The sequence below is a fragment of the Erinaceus europaeus genome, chromosome 4 (genome assembly GCF_950295315.1).
Source record: "Erinaceus europaeus chromosome 4, mEriEur2.1, whole genome shotgun sequence".
Lineage (NCBI taxonomy): Eukaryota > Metazoa > Chordata > Mammalia > Eulipotyphla > Erinaceidae > Erinaceus > Erinaceus europaeus.
The window spans coordinates 82,309,026-82,326,983 of record NC_080165.1 but is presented as its reverse complement, the minus strand read 5'-3'; the positions used below and the strand labels follow the sequence as shown (position 1 = coordinate 82,326,983).

The 17,958-nt window shown below is 40.7% G+C and overlaps 2 protein-coding genes across 2 annotated transcripts; both read left to right on the top strand.

The window, feature by feature from the left end:
* The first annotated feature begins 4,549 nt into the window (after positions 1–4,549).
* On the top strand, positions 4,550–8,407 carry LOC132538106 (uncharacterized). Its single transcript, XM_060189996.1, has 2 exons — positions 4,550–4,679; positions 8,268–8,407. The coding sequence occupies exons 1-2, from the start codon at positions 4,641–4,643 to the stop codon at positions 8,361–8,363; spliced, it is 135 nt and encodes a 44-aa protein (XP_060045979.1). The 5' UTR covers positions 4,550–4,640; the 3' UTR covers positions 8,364–8,407.
* A 287-nt stretch (positions 8,408–8,694) lies between these two features.
* Positions 8,695–14,837, top strand: PTP4A1 (protein tyrosine phosphatase 4A1). The gene is made up of 5 exons (XM_016194817.2): positions 8,695–8,832; positions 9,856–9,948; positions 10,064–10,194; positions 10,497–10,571; positions 13,420–14,837. The coding sequence occupies exons 1-5, from the start codon at positions 8,728–8,730 to the stop codon at positions 13,535–13,537; spliced, it is 522 nt and encodes a 173-aa protein (XP_016050303.1). The 5' UTR covers positions 8,695–8,727; the 3' UTR covers positions 13,538–14,837.
* Positions 14,838–17,958: the final 3,121 nt, after the last annotated feature.

Below are 17,958 nucleotides of genomic sequence, written 5' to 3'. Positions count from 1 at the left end.
AATAAAGACAACACTGAGATACCACCTCACCCCTGTGAGAATGGCATACATCAAGGACAGCAGCAAGAAATACTGGAGAGGCTATGGGGACAAAGGAACCCTTCTGCACTGCTGGTAGGAATGTAAATTGGTCCATCCACTATAGAGAGCAGTCTGGAGAACTCTCACAAGACCTTCCATGGACCTTCCATATGACCCAGTAATTCCTCTCTTGGGGATATACCCCAAGGATTCCATAACACCCAACCAAAAAGATATTTGTACACCTATGTTCATAGCAACACAATTCATAATAGCTAAAACCTGGAAGCAACCCAGGTGCCTAACAACAGATGAGTGGCTGAGAAAGCTGTGGTCTATATACACAATGGAACACTGTACAGCTACTAAGAACAATGAACCCACTTTCTCTGACCCATCTTGGAAGGAGCTAGAAGGAATTATGTTAAGTGAGCTAAGGCAGAAAGATAAAGATGTGTGGGATGATCCCACTCATCAACAGAAGTTGGGAAAGAAGGACAGAAAGGGAAACTAAAAGCAGGATTTGACTAAATCTGGCATAGGGCACCAAAGTAAAAACCCTGGTTCGTGAGGGTAAGGGTGGATATTTGGCTTCCTGGGGCGACAGGGGTGGGGGGTGGGATGAAACACAGTCTTTTGGAGGTGAGAATGGTGTTTATGTACACTCGTATTAATTTGTAGTCATATAAATCACTATTTAATTAATATGAGGGGGAAAATTGATTGTATGTCTTGAACTTTTTAAAGCACAGACTGAGTCTTTTTAATACATAGGCTGAGTCTTTGATATGTTGACTCTCTCAAAAGGCTAGACCAGGGAGAACAGAAGCAACCAGTGGCACAGCTATATATAAATAATGTCAAAGGACATAAATTATGGTGATGTTGGGTATTATACAGCAAATCCTAACAAAGGGATTTTTCAAAGTTAACCCAATTACCAAATAATGTGATTATAACAATAACTATCTATTATCTTCTTGAACCCTGACAGCAGGAATCTCACATTTCTACTATAGAGCCTATATTTCCCCCAGTCCTGGAAACTTAGGGAGAAGCACACTTTCCTGCATGCTTCTCTCAATCCATACCAAATAATATTGCAACTGCTGATCCCAACCTAATCAACACAACAAGTACCTCAGCATGCTTCACTTCAGACTGTGTCCAGAGACTTCAGGTGTGGAATGTTAACACTTCACCCTCATTACTTGGGTGAGACCTTTCCTTTCATAGTATTCTCTAATTCCATTCCAGGCAATTCAGTTCCTAACGAAGTCCCAAAACCTAGATATAGGCCAGGTCCCATGAGATAGAGCATATGTTCATATATATCCATAAATTAGGGCAAAATATATACCTGAAAGCAAAAGTACACAATAGTATGAAGTCAGTCAATATAAAGTTCCTAATGAAATAGTATCTAATTAGACTTAGATACCCTCCTCACCTACTTCCTATTACAGTTCTCTCCCTCACTCCAAAGCTAATCTTAGCAAAACAAGGACTGCAAAAGCTGAATAAGGGCAAGAGACTGGCATACTTTAACGATGAGTCTTTAAGTCACTATCAGGCCATTCCACCAGCTGGGGCCCTATTCAGGGAGTCTTGAGATTCCCAAACAGACCTGATTGGCCTAGACCTCAAATAAATCCCTCTCTCCATTGTTACAGATCATCTCTATCAGGAACAACAAAAAAGACCCTTTTGTGGGCCCCCCCATAGTACTTTGCTCTCAACTTGATCAACAAAGGTAGAGAATGTTCCCCATCCTTCAAAGGGAAGATGGACAACATACTCTATGCCACACCTGAGGAATATGAGTCTATATTGGGGCAGTCTGGAATGTTCCTAGTCATGACCACAGAATGTGAGCTCAGATTTACAGGGATACAGGGATACATAGGCTCCTAAACTGAATATGGGCTCCATACCAAATCAAATCAATGAGGTTTACAGACAACAATATTTATACCCCTTTCCCATATTAGGGAGCTACTCTCTTCTGTGATCCAGCTTTCTGTCCCTTTTCCAGCCATGACATCACCTCCCCAGACAATAACTTGGATCCATCTGCATATCAGATTTCAGGCTCAGAAGAAACAAAATAAACTAGTATAGCTACAGTTCCTTTGAAATATAACTAAAATATTCTTACTAGCTATCTACAAAATGGAGGACCTCCAACACTTGATCTGCACTATTCCAGCCTTTAGGTACACGATTGTTCAACAATTTGTTTGGCTTTGTATGTTAACTCTCTTTTCAGCCACCAGATTCCAGATGTTAGTATGATGCCAACCAGACTTCCCTGGACAGACAACCCCATCAATGTGTCCTGGAGCTCTGCTTCCCCAGAGCCCCACCCTACTAGGAAAAGAGAGAGGCAGGCTGGGAGTATGGATTGACCAGTCAACCCAGTCAACGCCCATGTTCAGTAGGGAAGCAATTACTGAAGCCAGACCTTCCACCTTCTGCATCCCACAATGACCTTGGGTCCATATGTAAATATGCAAGCACAGTCTTATAATTAGAAATCCCTACCATTACCCCCTCACCCATCAAAAAAGCAATATTCTAGGGCCAATAAAATAGGTCACTTGTAGAGTGCACTGTTCTGCCATGCACAGCACCCAGCTTCAAACCTGGCTCCCACCTCATTGAAGGAATTTTAAAGGAAGTTTTGACACTGTCTCTTTTACTCTTTCTCTGTCTCTCAGTCTCTATCATTTGGGGGTAGGGGAGCAATATTATGAAAATCCATGGTTGTAGGGTTAGGGTGATAGCATAACAATTATGCAAAAAGATTTTCGTGCCCAAGTTACCTGAGTCTCCTGAACTACCTTCAACCAGAGTGGAGCAGTGCTCTGGTAAAAAAAAAAAAGAAGGGGAGAGAAATTAAGTACATTCTTTCTTTTATCAATGAGACAACATAGTTGCATTCTTCCTACCAACATGGATTTGAGGGGTTTTTTCTTTCTTTCTTTTTTTTTTTATTAAAAATGAGAGCACTGTTGAGTTCAACGGTTTTTGCTGAGGATTGAACCTGGGACCTTTGGTGTCTCAGCACTAAAGTCTTTTTGTATAGTCACTATGCTGTCTCCCCCAACTCAGCAAGCATAATCTTCAAAGAGAAATTTTCACAAATCCTAAAATGTTGTATAGTACACTGAGAACACAATCCGATGCCTGAACTCCTCTCTAATCTGTTGCTCACTGAGAACGGTAAACAAAAGGCCTCAGAGTTAGTGGGAAGCCGAGTTCTCCAAAACAGGTAAAAGCCTTGCTTACTCCTTTTACAAAGCAAAGAAACTGTTTTCAGACTGTAAGCAACCAGTCGCTCTTGTATAACACAGAACTGTGAGAGGTTTTTCACTTCTTAAAGGCCCAAATCCCCAAGACAGCTGAACAGCAGCACAGAAACAGAACAAAAAGTCTCCTTTTTTTAATGCAGAATTGCTTCAGTCCTTCAAAAAACTGAAGTCTCAAAAAAAAAAAAAAAAAAAAAAACCCTTCCTTTTAGCAGTGCCTAACCTTTCATTATGTGACAACATATCAAGTGAGCCAGCCGCGAGCAGTACAAAGGATGCCTGTGATTTCGAAATGCCACAACCGAGCCAACTGCAGCAGCTCCGGTCTGTAGTACTGAGGCGTGGACCCCCCCCCTCCAACCCAACCCACCCACCCCCAAAAAATGCTGTCGGGACCACGGGCTTCCTCCACAGCCCTGGAGACAGCGAGTCTTCCACTGGCCGAGTCTGAGGAGACAGTTCTCCCTGCTTACATGCGCCCGCCCGCCCAGGGCGACTAGTATTCATTCACCTCCTCTGAGCGGGGCCGTGGCACCGAGGTGTTGGTTGAACAACCACCGGGCAGAGCGGTCCTGCGACCTCGGTTATTATCTGATGACGGAGATGGTAGGGGTGCAGGTGCCAAGGTAAACCGCTGGCAGCGATGACTCCGGTAGGACTCGAGGTTGAAGCCAGCAGTACTCGGGATTTTTTTTAAGTTCGTGACAAATGTCAAGCCTTCCCCCAGTGTGACCTGTGCGCCCTACTCTGTGGTTTTATTGATTAGAACACCAGAGCTTGAGGCTTGAAGACTTGGGCTTCACAGCTCGGAAACCAACTCCAGCTCCCACCTCTCGCCCACCCCTTATCATCTTCACCTCCCACTCACTTCCAGCCCCTCCCCTCCCCTCCCCTCCCCTCCTGCCCAAGATACTCTAACCCCGACGCTTCGCCATTCATCAACCGGTTCACACCGGTGGCAGCCGCCACGTGTGACGTCAGCAAGGGGCGGGCCTTCGCCTCCGCTCGTCTGCGCCCGACCCGGAGTTCCGGGCCCCGATTGGTGTCCGCGGCTTCACACGTCGCGCCGGCTATAAAGAGGAGGGCTTGTGACGCAAAGGCGCCTCCGCGCGGGTATTGGCTCTGTTCGCTGCGGGCCGGCTCGGCGACGCGCTCTCTTCGGAGCCGCTCACTGCATGGTAGAGTTTGGTGCCCCCGCTGCCGCCTCTAACGCCGCCGCCGCCGCCCCGCGACGACCACCACCGCCCTCTGCCCTGCAGCCGCCGCCACCGCCGCCGCCTGTGTCGCCGCCGCCTCTGGACCGGCTGTATGATTAAGCCACAATCTTCAATGAGTAAACATATTCCTGTGAGTGTCCGTCGTTCCGCCGCCTCCCAGACTGGGCTCCGCAACCGCCCCCCCCCCATCCCATCCCACCCCATCCACGCCTTTGTTCGAAGCACCGTGTCCGTCCGCTGCCGCCCGGCCTGCGTTGGGCCGGCGGCGGCCGGCTGCGGGGAGGCGACCTCGGGGGCCTGCGGGGTGGCGGTTGACCGCCGGAGGCGCCGGCTTCCCAGCGCTGGGGAGCCTGGGTCGGCGGGGCCGGGGCGACGGGGCCTGCGCAGCGAGAGGGGGCGGTTTCGGCTACCGCGGCGGGCCGGGCGGGGCGGCACAAAAGCTGCTTTGTGACCGCTGCCTCCGCCCTCGGTCCTCCGGTCAGCGCCGGGCGGGCTCCGCGGCGTCCCGAGGCCCCTTTGTTTGGCCAGGAGACAGCGGCCCGCCCGGGAGCGGGAGACGTGGCCCGGGGTGGGGCGAGGGCTGCGCGTGTCACTGCGGAGCTGGATACGGGCGGGCGCGGCGGGGTCGCCACCAGACCGGGGCCGGCGTGGGGTAGGCGGGGCGGCCCGGACGGCCTGCTAACGGTCTCGGCCCGGGGCTCCGAGAGCTCGGGCGCCGGCGCGGGACCGCAACCCGCTCCAGCCTCCCCTGTGCTCTGCGGCCCGGACCGACGCCTCAGACAAAATGGCCTCGGTGTCAGCGCCTGACTGAAGGCGCGGGGCGAACCCGTGATTGCGCCGCGGACCCGAGGCGCCGCGGGCGGGCCCCCACCGCGTGCGCCGCTCGCTCAGGCGTCTGGGGCTTTCCGGGAGCTGCTGCCTCGCCGCCGAGCTGATGTTGGGTCCTGCTAGGTGAGGAGATGGGCTTTCCGCCCCGCCCGGCTCCCGTCTCCACCTGGTAATTCGAGCTGTGCCGGATTTAACGCCCCACTTGTTCGGCCTCAGGATAATGGAAGCAAGTCGAGTCTTGTCCTTTCACAGGGGCTAGTCGACTGACTAGCTAGACTCACTGTTCTGGTCGAAAAATGGCCTCAGACTGAAGGCCTTGGAAACTGCCGTCGCTGCCGATGCACCTTGGCCGATAGAGTTCCCGGCCCCCTGCGCCAGGCTTGGAAACGGCCCTGCGTGGCGTCCTGTAATCGGGGGCTGTGAGGAACTGTACCTCACACCCGCGGTGTGTCCTGTGCTCTTCTCGTCTCCTTGTTAGCTTGTGGCGACAGTGGCCAAACCAGAGCCGGGATTCTGGGGCTCATCTTCTGTCATTCCAAGCATGCTAACTTACTTGCACGGTTGTTGGAGCCATCGATCAGCTTGGGCTCCGGACTGAGCCTATGTTTCCTGCTATACTCCCCCCCCCCGTTACTCTTTATATGAAATTTTATTTGATAACAGTGATATAGTGAGAAACCAGAAAGCTAGATGATTCCCAAGAGTAAGCATTTTAACAGAGGCTTTATTCTAGATACTTTTTGTCAGTAGATTAGATGTGCATAAGATGTGGAACAAGCTCTTCTCACTGACCGAGTGGTTTTTACAGTGTAATTGCTTTGATTCTTCAACATGCCACAGTGACTTATGTTTCTCATAGAAATTAGTCTTTTCTCTCCCTTGTATGTTATTGTGATTATATCCAACTGTTACAGTATTTCCGACCTGCCAGCCTTTACTATTTTTTTTTTCTGAAACCAGGAAATTGGAGAATGTCTGAGGCTCAACAGAAGGATGATAGTTATTAGTTACAGTCACTGATAATAGTTGCTTTCTCGCCCCACCACCGCTTCCAAACACGCATAGCCACTAGGTGGCTCCGCTAGTTTAAAATAACCAGTTAACTGTTGGAGTTGTTTGTTTATTCCTCTTTAGGCTTCCTGAAGAAAACTGCTTACATGATATGACCAAGCCCAGCTGTCGGATAGATTTTAGCTATTAAATATGGAAATAGTGGGGTGAGATAATATTTTGGTACCTGGGAATCAGAATACTGAGGTGTCTTTTCCTTTTACAATTGATAAATGACTTTAAAAAATTAATTTTATGGGAGAGATACCAGAGCACTAAACTCTGTCATGGTGGTGCCACAAGATTGAATGTTAGTCTAACATTGGCCTATCTCCCTAATCTTACATATAACTTCTTGGATTCACTGCTTCATTAAAAAAAAAAAAAAATAGTTGTATACTTCTTATTCTATGGAGGTAATATTTGGGACATAAAGTAAAATCATCGGTTGAAAAATTGAAGTCTTTAACTGGTAATTTAGTCTGTGGTTTTATTCTAACCAAAACACTGCTCAGCTCTGGCTTATGATGCCAGGGATTGAACCTAGAGCCTCTAAAACTCAAGACAAAAAGACCTGTTGCATAAACTGCTGTGATTTCCACCACCACCACCACCCAGTCCATGTCACTAATTTTTTAACCAAGCTAGCAAGAAGATAAAGTAACTACCTCTGAAGACTCCTTTGAAATATTTGAAATAATGAGAGTTATCTTCCATATGGAATAACATTTCAGGAAGAAATAACCTGAACAGCCCAGGAAGTACAGCAGTGTTTAGAGGCTGAACTTTTTTTTAAGGTTCTATGTTTGATCCTTGGAATAACATAGCCAGAATGGTTCACTTCCCACTATTTCTCTCTGGATGGAAGAGGAATGGGAAGAGAAAGAGTCAGGCCAGACCTCTTACCTAGTTACTTTGTTTTGATGAAAAACCACTAGGTTAACTCCATGTTTTCTATGACCTGCTAGATTTCCACACAAGCTATTCTTCAAAATTTAGCAAAGCTCTGGAAACTATCGCATGACCACCAATAAGTTTATATATTTCTTGGAATGTGGGAATATATAAACACTGGTGGTCGTGTTTTTGAGAATTCAGTCTTAGATAAACTTTTATCTAAATGTTTTACGTAAACACTTTTGAATTAAAATACAAATATATTTTTATTGGGTTGTCAATGGTCTACAGCATATATTCTTATTGACAGTTATGAATGGAAACTGATGATTAATATGCATTTTTTTTTTTGAGAGGACCAGAGTTTTCATTCCCACATGCAGTGCCAGCACAGAACACATGGGAAGTCCTACATCTTTCCTGAGCCACCTTCCTGGCAGCAATAAAGAGACATCCTTGACATAATAAGTGGATTAACTCCCAGAGACAAAGTTAAGGAGAACCTGTTAAAAGAGAATAATAATAGGTTGTTGAATTAACATTACTATAGAAAGGGCTGGGAAGATAACATAATGGTTGTGCAAACAGTTTTCATGCATGAGACCCAGTTTCAGTCCCAGCATCACCATTAGCCAGAGCTGAGCACTGCTCTCATAATCTCTCTCACTACAATAAAATTAATATAAAATGTTGTATTTATGGTTCATATCAATCAATGTATTTAAACCACAGGTAACTGGTAGAATTTAAAGAATGTAGATAAGATGACCAAGTATAATCTGCATATATTTTAGTTCTTGTACTTGATTTAGTGTGTGTGTGTGGAGTAAAAATTGGAAAAAGTGACTTGGGCCCAAATTTGAATTGTACCTTTAAGCTATTTTTATTTTTTTAAATTAGAAAACAACTTTTTTTCCTCTTTCTCTCTTTTTCTTTTAAACAGCAGTTCTGTGGTGTTCTTGGTCACACATTTATGGAGTTTCTGAAGGGCAGTGGAGATTACTGCCAGGCACAGCACGACCTCTATGCAGACAAGTGAACTGTAGAATTCATTACTGCTCCACCAAGAAGCCCCCATAAGAGTGGTTAACCTGAACACAGAAGTGTTAAATTGAAATCCACAGAGCCATTTTACAAGAGTTCTGACCTGGATGGGGTAAACCTCAGTGCACTTCCTTTCTATTGCCTCAGTATTACTGAATTGAAAGAATTGCTGCTGCTGCTGCTGCTGCTGCTGCTTAGGAGGTTCATTTCATTTCCCATTACTTCCAACTCCATTACTCAAAGCACTGAGAATTTCAAGTGGAGTATATTGAAGTAGACTCCGTTTCTTTGCATCATTTCTGTATTCAGTTTTTTACATTCTTTCATAACCCTGTTGAATGCTTTTTAACTAAATTAACATGGCTCGAATGAACCGCCCAGCTCCTGTGGAAGTTACGTACAAGAACATGAGATTTCTTATTACACACAATCCAACCAATGCAACCTTAAATAAATTTATAGAGGTAAGGTTGATATGATTTTATTGTCTTAAACTGATTACAGTTTATTAATAGTGCACGTTTTAAATATTTATTAGCAACAGTGGAGTTGAGGGAGGTAACTAGAGTATCACTGTGTGATCAATTCCAGGGCCACTAGTAGTGCTCTTCTACAAACTATAACTTTGGAAATTTTGAAATGACATGACTTGTAGTTCTGAGAAATGAAATATCACTATCTAGATTAGTGATAAGTTAGTTTACTTTTTTTTTAATTAGCATCAGAGAGGGACAAAGGGAACCTGATCATCACTCTGGCAGGTGGGTTACTTATGATCCAACATGGTGTAGTTTTACATAACCATTATACTTTCTCCCCAGCCCTCTAGGCTGACTTTTCCTGATAAAGCCAGAGAGAGGGCTCACAGGCAAGCCTGCAAAAGCTCTAACTAAGCTTCTTTTAAAATGGTGGTGGCAGGGTTCAAACCTGGGTGGTACATATGGCAAAGCTCTGCACTATCTATAGGAGTGAGCAAATAGCTGGAAAGTAGCAAAATATTTCTGGCTCCATATCCAGTGAAGAAGCAATTACAGAAGCCAGACCTTCCACCTTCTGCACCCCATAAAGAATATTGGTCCATACTCTCAGAGGGATAAAGAATAGGGATGCTTCCATTGAAGGGGATGGGACATGGAGCTCTGATGGTGGGAACTATCAGGAATTGTGCCCATTATCCTACACTCTTGTTAAACATTATTAAATCACTGATAAAATTTAAAAAAAAAAAAATGTCTGGCCTAGAGTTAGGACTCCTAGGACGTGGTTTTCAATGCTGTGGATTTTTTTTCCACAAAATGTTTGGGAATTTGGATATGTTTATGATTCTAAATTACACTACTACAAATGAACAAAAGTTTAAGAAGTTAGTGTCATTGACTTGAGTATAGTCAAAAATGATTATTTTTGTTACTTAAAACTATTATTAAAATGACATGAGTAGTAATAAGGTTCTGAATACTTTATTCTTTCATACACATTTTATCTAGGAACTTAAGAAATACGGAGTTACTACGATAGTAAGAGTATGTGAAGCAACTTATGACACTACTCTTGTGGAGAAAGAAGGCATTCATGTTCTTGTACGTATTTAATAAAACATTTGTTAATGTTGACATTTCTGAAAATACAAGAGATAGAAATTTGTGTGGTGATTATATTTTAAATCTAAAATATGTAACAATTCTTTTGATTTAGGATTGGCCTTTTGATGATGGTGCACCACCCTCTAATCAGATTGTTGATGACTGGTTAAGTCTTGTAAAAATTAAGTTTCGTGAAGAACCTGGTTGTTGTATTGCTGTTCATTGTGTTGCAGGCCTTGGGAGGTAAGGGAATTTTCTTTAATCCTTCTAATGTCATGCTTCTCTATTTCTTAAAAAACCTTCTTAAATCAAGGTTTATCCAAACTCCTAATTTTTCCAGACAACCAAATATTGATAGCAGTTTATTTTTGGTTATAAATAAGTTTGGCTTCAATGCAAAATTCTTAATAGCATAATGTTTATTTCAGGTATTTAACCTACAGAAATGGGATAGATAGTACTATTTTGGATTGGGGTTGTTTATAGAGTGTTAACTTTTTCTTACTTGGTTTTGAAAGAATGATATCAAACTTCTTCATTATCAGAGCTCCAGTGCTTGTTGCCCTGGCACTAATTGAAGGTGGAATGAAATATGAAGATGCAGTACAGTTCATAAGACAGTGAGTATCTGGTAAATTTTCATTTCCTCAATTGCCAGTGAACTTAATTATATTTTGCAGCAGTATATCTGACTGTTATGTTCAAATTTAGAATTGTATTTAAACCAGGAAGTCTAGAACTAAATTTTTTTATTATTATTTTTAAATTTCCTTATTGGGGAATTATTAATGTTTTACATTCAACAGTAAATACAATAGTTTGTACATGCATAACATTTCCCAGTTTTCCATATAACAATACAACCCCCACTAGGTCCTCTGTCATCCTTCTTGGATCTGTATTCTCACCCACCCACCCCAGAGTCATTTACTTTGGTGCAATATTCAAATTCCAGTTCAGGTTCTACTTGTGTTTTCTTTTCTGATGTTGTTTTTCAACTTCTGCCTAAGAGTGAAATCATCCCATATTCATCCTTCTGTTTCTGACTTCACTTAACATGAATTTTTCAAGGTCCATCCATGATCAGCTGAAAAGGGTGAAGTCACCATTTTTGATAGCTGAGTAGTATTCCTGTGTGTGTGTGTGTGTCTGTGTGTGTGTGTGTATCACAACTTGCTCGGCCACTCATCTGTTGTTGGACACCTGGGTGGCTTCCAGGTTTGGGTATTACAAACTGCTGCCAAGAACATATGTGTACAAAGATCTTTTTGGATGAGTGTGTTGGGTTCCTTAGGATATATCCCTAGGAGGGGAATTGCAGGGTCATAGGGTAGGTCCATTTCTAGCCTTCTGAGAATTCTCCAGACTGTTCTCCACAGAGGTTGGACCAATTTACATTCCCACCAGCAGTGCAGGAGGGTTCCTTTGACCCCACACCCTTTTGCTGCTGTTACCTTTTCTGATGTATGACAGTCTCACAGGAGTGAAGTGGTATCTCATTGTTGTCTTTATTTGCATTTCTCTGACAATCAGAAACTTGGAGCATTTTTTCATGTGTTTCTTGGCCTTTTGGATCTCTTCTGTGGTGAATATTCTGTCCATGTCTTCCCCCCATTTTTGGATGGGGTTATTTGTTGTCTTGTTGAGATTTGCACGTTCTTTATACGGTTATTAGCCTCTTGTCTGATGTATGGCATGTAAAGATCTCCCATTCGGTGAGAGGTCTCTTAGTTTGGGTAGTAGTTTTTTTTAGCTGTGCAGAAGCTTTCTAATTTGATGTAGTCCCATAGGTTTATGCTTGCCTTAGTCTTCTTTGTGATTGGATTCGTTTTATTGAAGATGTCTTCAAAATTTATGCGGAAAAGAGTTTTGTCAATATTTTCCTCTTAAGTATCTGATAGTTTCTGGTCTAGCATCCAAGTCCTTGATCCACTTGGAATTTACTTTTGTATTTGGTGAAATCTAGTGGTTCAGTTTCATTCTTCTGCATGTTTCAACCCATTTTTTCCAACACCATTTGTTGAAGAGACTCTGCTTTCCCCCATTTAGTAGTCTGGGCACCTGTGTCAAAGATTAGATGTCCATAGGTGTGGGGGCTTACTTCTGGCTCTCAGTTCTATTCCACTTGTCAGTGTGTCTGTTCATGTTCCAGTACCAAGCAGTTTTGATGACAATGGGCTTATAATACAATTTTAGATCTGGGAGTGTGATGCCTCCGGTTCTGTTCTTTTTTCTCAAGATTGTTTTAGAACTCAAATTTTTTACATCTCATTTAGCTGTTCAATTTAAATTCTCAGCCCTAATATTGTTTGTATGCTTGCATTTTATTCTTGGTTGCGTATGTTGCTTATTTACTTTTCTTTTTTTTAATTTCTAAAAAATATTTATTCCCTTTGCCCTTGTTTCATTGTTGTAGTTGTTGTTATTGATGTTGTTGTTGGATAGGACAGAGAGAAGTAGAGAGAGATGGGGAAGACAGAGGGGGGAAAGAAAGATAGACACCTGCAGGCCTGTTTCACCACCCGTGAAGCGACCCCCACTTCAGGTGGGGAGTTCAGGTCCTGAACTGGAATTCTTACGCAGGTCCTTCCGCTTTGCGCCATGTGCGCTTTACCTGATGCGCTACTGCCCAACTCCCTTTATTTTTCTATTGAGATAGAATTGGTTAATATACAGTAAAATGCATATAAGGAAAATGAGTTAAGGTGGCTATGTGGTGGCATAGCTGCTTGAGTTGGGCACATTACCATGTGCAAGGACCCATATTCAAGCCCCTGGACACCCCACCTGCAGTAGGGAAGCTTCACAGAGCTATGGAGTAAGGTGCTGCAGGTGTCTCTCTTTCCTTCTTTCTTCCCTTTCCCTCTCAATGTCTCTCTGTCCAGTAAAATAAAAATAAAATTTTTAATGGGATGATCTCACTCTCAAGCAGAAGTTGAAAAACAAGATCAGAAAAGAAAACACAAGTCGAACCTGAAATGGAATTGGCGTATTGCACCAAAGTAAAAGACTCTGGGGTGGGTGGGTGGGGAGAATACAGGTCTATGAAGGATGATAAATGACATAGTGGGAGTTGTATTGTTAAATGGGAATCTGGGGAATGTTATGGATGTACAAACTATTGTATTTACTGTTGAATGTAAAACATTAATTTCCCAATAAAGAAAGAAATTTTAAAAAAAATAAATAAAATAGTTTTTAAAGAAGGAAAAATGAGTTAACGATGCTATCAAGAATTGATTAATAATCAAATTATTAAATTTTATATTTTGTATAAATGATTAGTTCTTGGATTCTGAAAATTATAAATACTTCTTGAATGATTTGAAAATTAGCTTTTTATTATCTATAGTTCTATGTTGTTATAGTTAATCAAAATATAAATTGCCACAGGTGCCTGTAGCTCAATTAGTAAATGTATATTTTGCTTTAATTACTCCAGAAATTTCTTTTGATTTTTTTTTCCAGAAAGCGGCGTGGAGCTTTTAACAGCAAGCAACTTTTGTATTTAGAGAAGTATCGTCCTAAAATGCGGCTGCGCTTTAAGGACTCCAATGGTCATAGAAATAACTGTTGCATTCAATAAAGCTGGGGTGCCTGATGTCATTGCCTTGGAAATGGAACTTGACAGGACCTTATTTGTCCTGCAGATTAGCCAATGTACTGACTTGGTGAATTAGTCTAGTGAAGCTTCCATGAGAATATTGAAAAGCAGTTTTACCAGACCATAAGCTTGACAGATTGCAACTTCTGTATTTGGGTTACAGTCAACCTATTTGGACATTTAGCAAAAAAAAAAAAACAAAAGAGTTTTGCTGTTGAGCATTTAAAATGTGCTTATCATTTGTACCAGTTGACCTTTTCCTAAAATCATGTGGTATTGAGTTAATGTCTTTAAATCTAAATCTATTTCCAAGCCAGAATCTTATCAGTATATAAGGAATTTAGAAAGATTAGGTGCCAAAATACCCAGCACAATACTTATATATTTTAGTATCATACAGAATTAAAATCCCAGGAACTATGAACACTCTGGACCTTACGTGGTTTATTCTTTTGGTCATTTCAAACATAAAAATTAGAGCCTGAATAGTTATTTGCCTGCTCACTTTATGTTTATACCTCCCACATTCATATACAGTATGCATCAAGTTTGTGCAACCTTTTTTTTTTTTTAATAACCAAGTCTTACCATGATTATATTCAGTGTCTTTATGTAATATCTCATCTTGTGTTGTTAGAACCTCCATTCTGAAAATCTTTATTGTACAGAAGCACATGTCTTTAATGTCACCAGACAAAAAAAGCCTTACAGTCAATTTTATGTTTGCACTTTGGAGTGCGACTTAACAGGGAGGGCCTGAAAAAAGAATGGAAGGGGGTTATTAAGTATTTTTAGCAAAATGTTGCCTTTGTCTTGTGCAGAACATGTAGAATATGCTGTTTAATTTAGTATTTTTTATAAGTAGAGATGCTTTTTTGTAGCTAAAAATCATAAAAGTTCTGAACTTCTTGGTCATTTTTTTTTCCATACTTATCTGGAAGTTTATCAACTTGCTTTATTTGATGTGATTTTTCCCCCCCTTTTTCCGACCTCTTGCAAAAAGGAAAAAAAAAAGTGGGTTTCTGCCAATTAGTTAAGCAGATATCTAATATTTTATATACTTTTTGAGCTGTGTAACTTAATATTTGGATACTTGATCATTTGTTTTACTCTGTAATTGATAAAATGGTGATGTGTATTAATGTTAGTTCAACCATATATTTATACTGTCTGGGAATGTGTGGTTTTAGTTTTGTGGGATAAATTTATCCGTGTTCACCAGCTTGTAAGAATCTAGTGCGAGAGCTTAAACATCTAAATAAATGAAATGCATTTATCATCACTGAAATTGTTTTGCTTAAGGTTAACTTTGTAGAACAAAGTATGAATGACTTGTACTTAACAGTGCCATTTGATGTAAAAAAAAATTTTTTTTTTTTTGAAAATGGATTAAATGAAGCTGATATTTTAGTTTTTAGTGACATTCTTATAGACACAATTTGTTAGGGTCATGGAGCTGTTAACATTACAAGTGTGTTCCCTTATATACTTCCTATTTAAAGGTTTTTAATAATTTTAAAATAATGTACTATTTATTCTGTATGAAGATAAGCAGTGTATAGGAGAGGACTGCCTTAATTTAAATCTCAACTCCACTAACATTGCAAAATTTAGGGCAGCATTAGGAGCCTCCGTCATCATTGATGAGTCTGCATACAGGTTTTGAAATTGATTCAAACATGAGTATTTGACGAACAAGGAATTTTGAAATGTCTTCATCTGAAATACTTTTTGTGCATAGCATGTTGATTGGGCAAGTGTTCTCTGGGTTTATCTTATCTTACATTTTGTTCTTTTGACCAGAGCACTGCTCTGGTTTATGGCTTGTGGTGCCTAGGCATCTGAGCCTTAGGCATCAAAATGTAAACAGTTGTGCTGTTTCTTTAGCCCTGGTTTGTTTGTTTTGTTTCTTACCAGACCACTGCTCAGTTCTGGTTTATGGTGGTGCTGGAGATTGAACCTGGGGGGTCAGAACCTCAGGCATAATGCTGTCTCCCCAGCCCTCCCAGTTTTTCTCTTTTCTGGTAATAATAGTAAAAAATAACCTGTATGTTAAGAACTTTTTTTTTTTTGTCCCTTCATTACAATTTTTGTTAATATATTCTTGAAGCTTAGAGCCAGGGCAAAAACAAACAGGACTCTATAGGTCCTGGTTCTTAATCTTAAAACTTTTGTGACTGGTACTAGTTAATCTATCTTCCTTTCTTATTTAATTAAAATAGTCACCTTATAATTTTGTATAATTGATTAGTAAGTTATAAATAATTATACCTTAGCATTTGTTTATTGAGATACTACTGCAATTAGTGAAAAGTGAGTTTGAAACTTAAGAGTTTTGCAGTGTTGGTTTGTATGTATATATAAAATATATATATATTTTAAAATCAGGTGCTAAAATCAGTTTACTTCTAGTCATCTGTACAATATGATGGAATTTGCTTTTTTTTCCACAAAAAAAAAAAATGTACCTTGTAATTATTACTAGGAATACCTGTAATAAATCCTGGGAAGATTACTACAACTACTGAAAATTTAGGTAGAGATATGGGCCCAAAGTATTGAATACAAGAAGGATCACATGTTCTAAAATTTGGTTACCTGATTTTGGATAACAATCTCCCTCAATAGTATGATGTACATAGTGATTAGTTGACTAGGCTTGTCTATATGAACTATGATACTGCTAACATGTAAGGAATGTGATCCATAACCAGAAAATATAATCTCCTTTTAGTTGAAGGAAAATCCTAGAAATAAGAGTGGCATTGATTATTTGTAGCTCGTTCCACAACCATAAATTTAATAGTGCTGTTTTCTCCCCACATTCGCACAGCTCTGTGCCCAGAAGTATTTAATCCAAGCATGCCATCACATCTGGTCAGATCTCCTTTTCAGGCAGTACAGTATACTTCAAAATGATGTTTCCTAAACTTGGCTTCAGATCTAGTCTCTGGGATCTGTTAAAATGTGCAAGAGTTTCATGCCTTTTCACCTAATAACATTTTTTGCTGTTTACTAAACACTTGGTAGTATACAGAGAATAAAAAGATAGTACTAGCAGATTGGGTCATTAACAAGTGACCATAATTAAGAAAATGTAAAACTGGATTTTCAATGTAATTTGAAGTCAGTGCTTCAAAAGGAAGTAGAAACAGCAATTTTCTTTTATTGTAGATAGTGAGTCTCTATAAAGTTTTGAAAGAGACATGAAATCATGTTTGCCATACATGTTTATACTATGCATTCCTTGAATCCTTGAGTAAATTGTGTATATGCCTCCTTAAACTTGAATTAAAAATTAAAAGCCTAGTTTTAAAGTGTCTGATACTTAATGTTTTTATATTTGGGATGATTAGGCTGAGCAGAATCTTGGAAGGAAAGTTGTTTCCAATGAACTAAGTAAACTGCAGTAAGTTATAAATGGCTGCCTTTGTAATTTAATATTTATTGCCAGACTAGCCATTAATACAGCTGTTACTATTGATATCATTTGTTAAAAGATATTAATGTCAGGTAATTTTCAGTTTGAATCTAAATCCTTTTGTCCCAGTTTAATATATATATATATATATATTAATGAGAGAATCATCATACACAACATGTATTTTAAGCTCTACCTCATGGTTGAGTGTCCAAGACTATCCATTACACCAATTCCCAGGCCACTCCTTTTAATCTCCAGTTAGGTACTGATGAGTTTTAGGGCTCAGGAATCTAGACCTCTGAGAGTGCACTACACATGCTTAAAACATTTTATGATAGATTAATGAGAGAGCAAAGAACATCACTCTGGCACAAGCAATCAATTGTTAGGTTTATACTGAGTTACCAAAATGCTAAAAGAACTTGTTTTCTGAACTTTGCTCTTGGTAAATACTAGATAATTTCAATATGTAGGTTAAGCCATTTTGCAGGAAACATCTTTGAATTCTGGATAGGCTTAGATGGATAACCCTGAAATATACATAAAATTTGACTTTTTCTGAAGCCAGGAGTATTCCTAGTTGTAGAGCATATGGTTCATAGGAGGCCCTTTGATAGCTGACAGCAACAACAAAAATTCACCCAGCTTTATATCCAACAAAGCTGTACTGTACCCTGAAAAAAAAAAAAAAAAACCAAAGACCCTGGTTAAATGCTTGTGTAAAATAAGTAACAATTGTTTCCAGCTTTGGACTGAGCTGGTTCCATAGCCACTCAACAAAGAATGGAATGCTAGTATGCTGAAAAGTTTGAAGTAATAGTATTAATTGCTACACATTAGAATTTATGAAGGGAGGGAGTCCGGCGGTAGCACAGTGGGTTAAGCGCATGTGGTGCAAAGGATCCTGGTTCAAGCCCCCGACTCCCAACCTGCAGGGGAGTCCCTTCACAAGCAGTGAAGCAGGTCTGCAGGTGTCTTC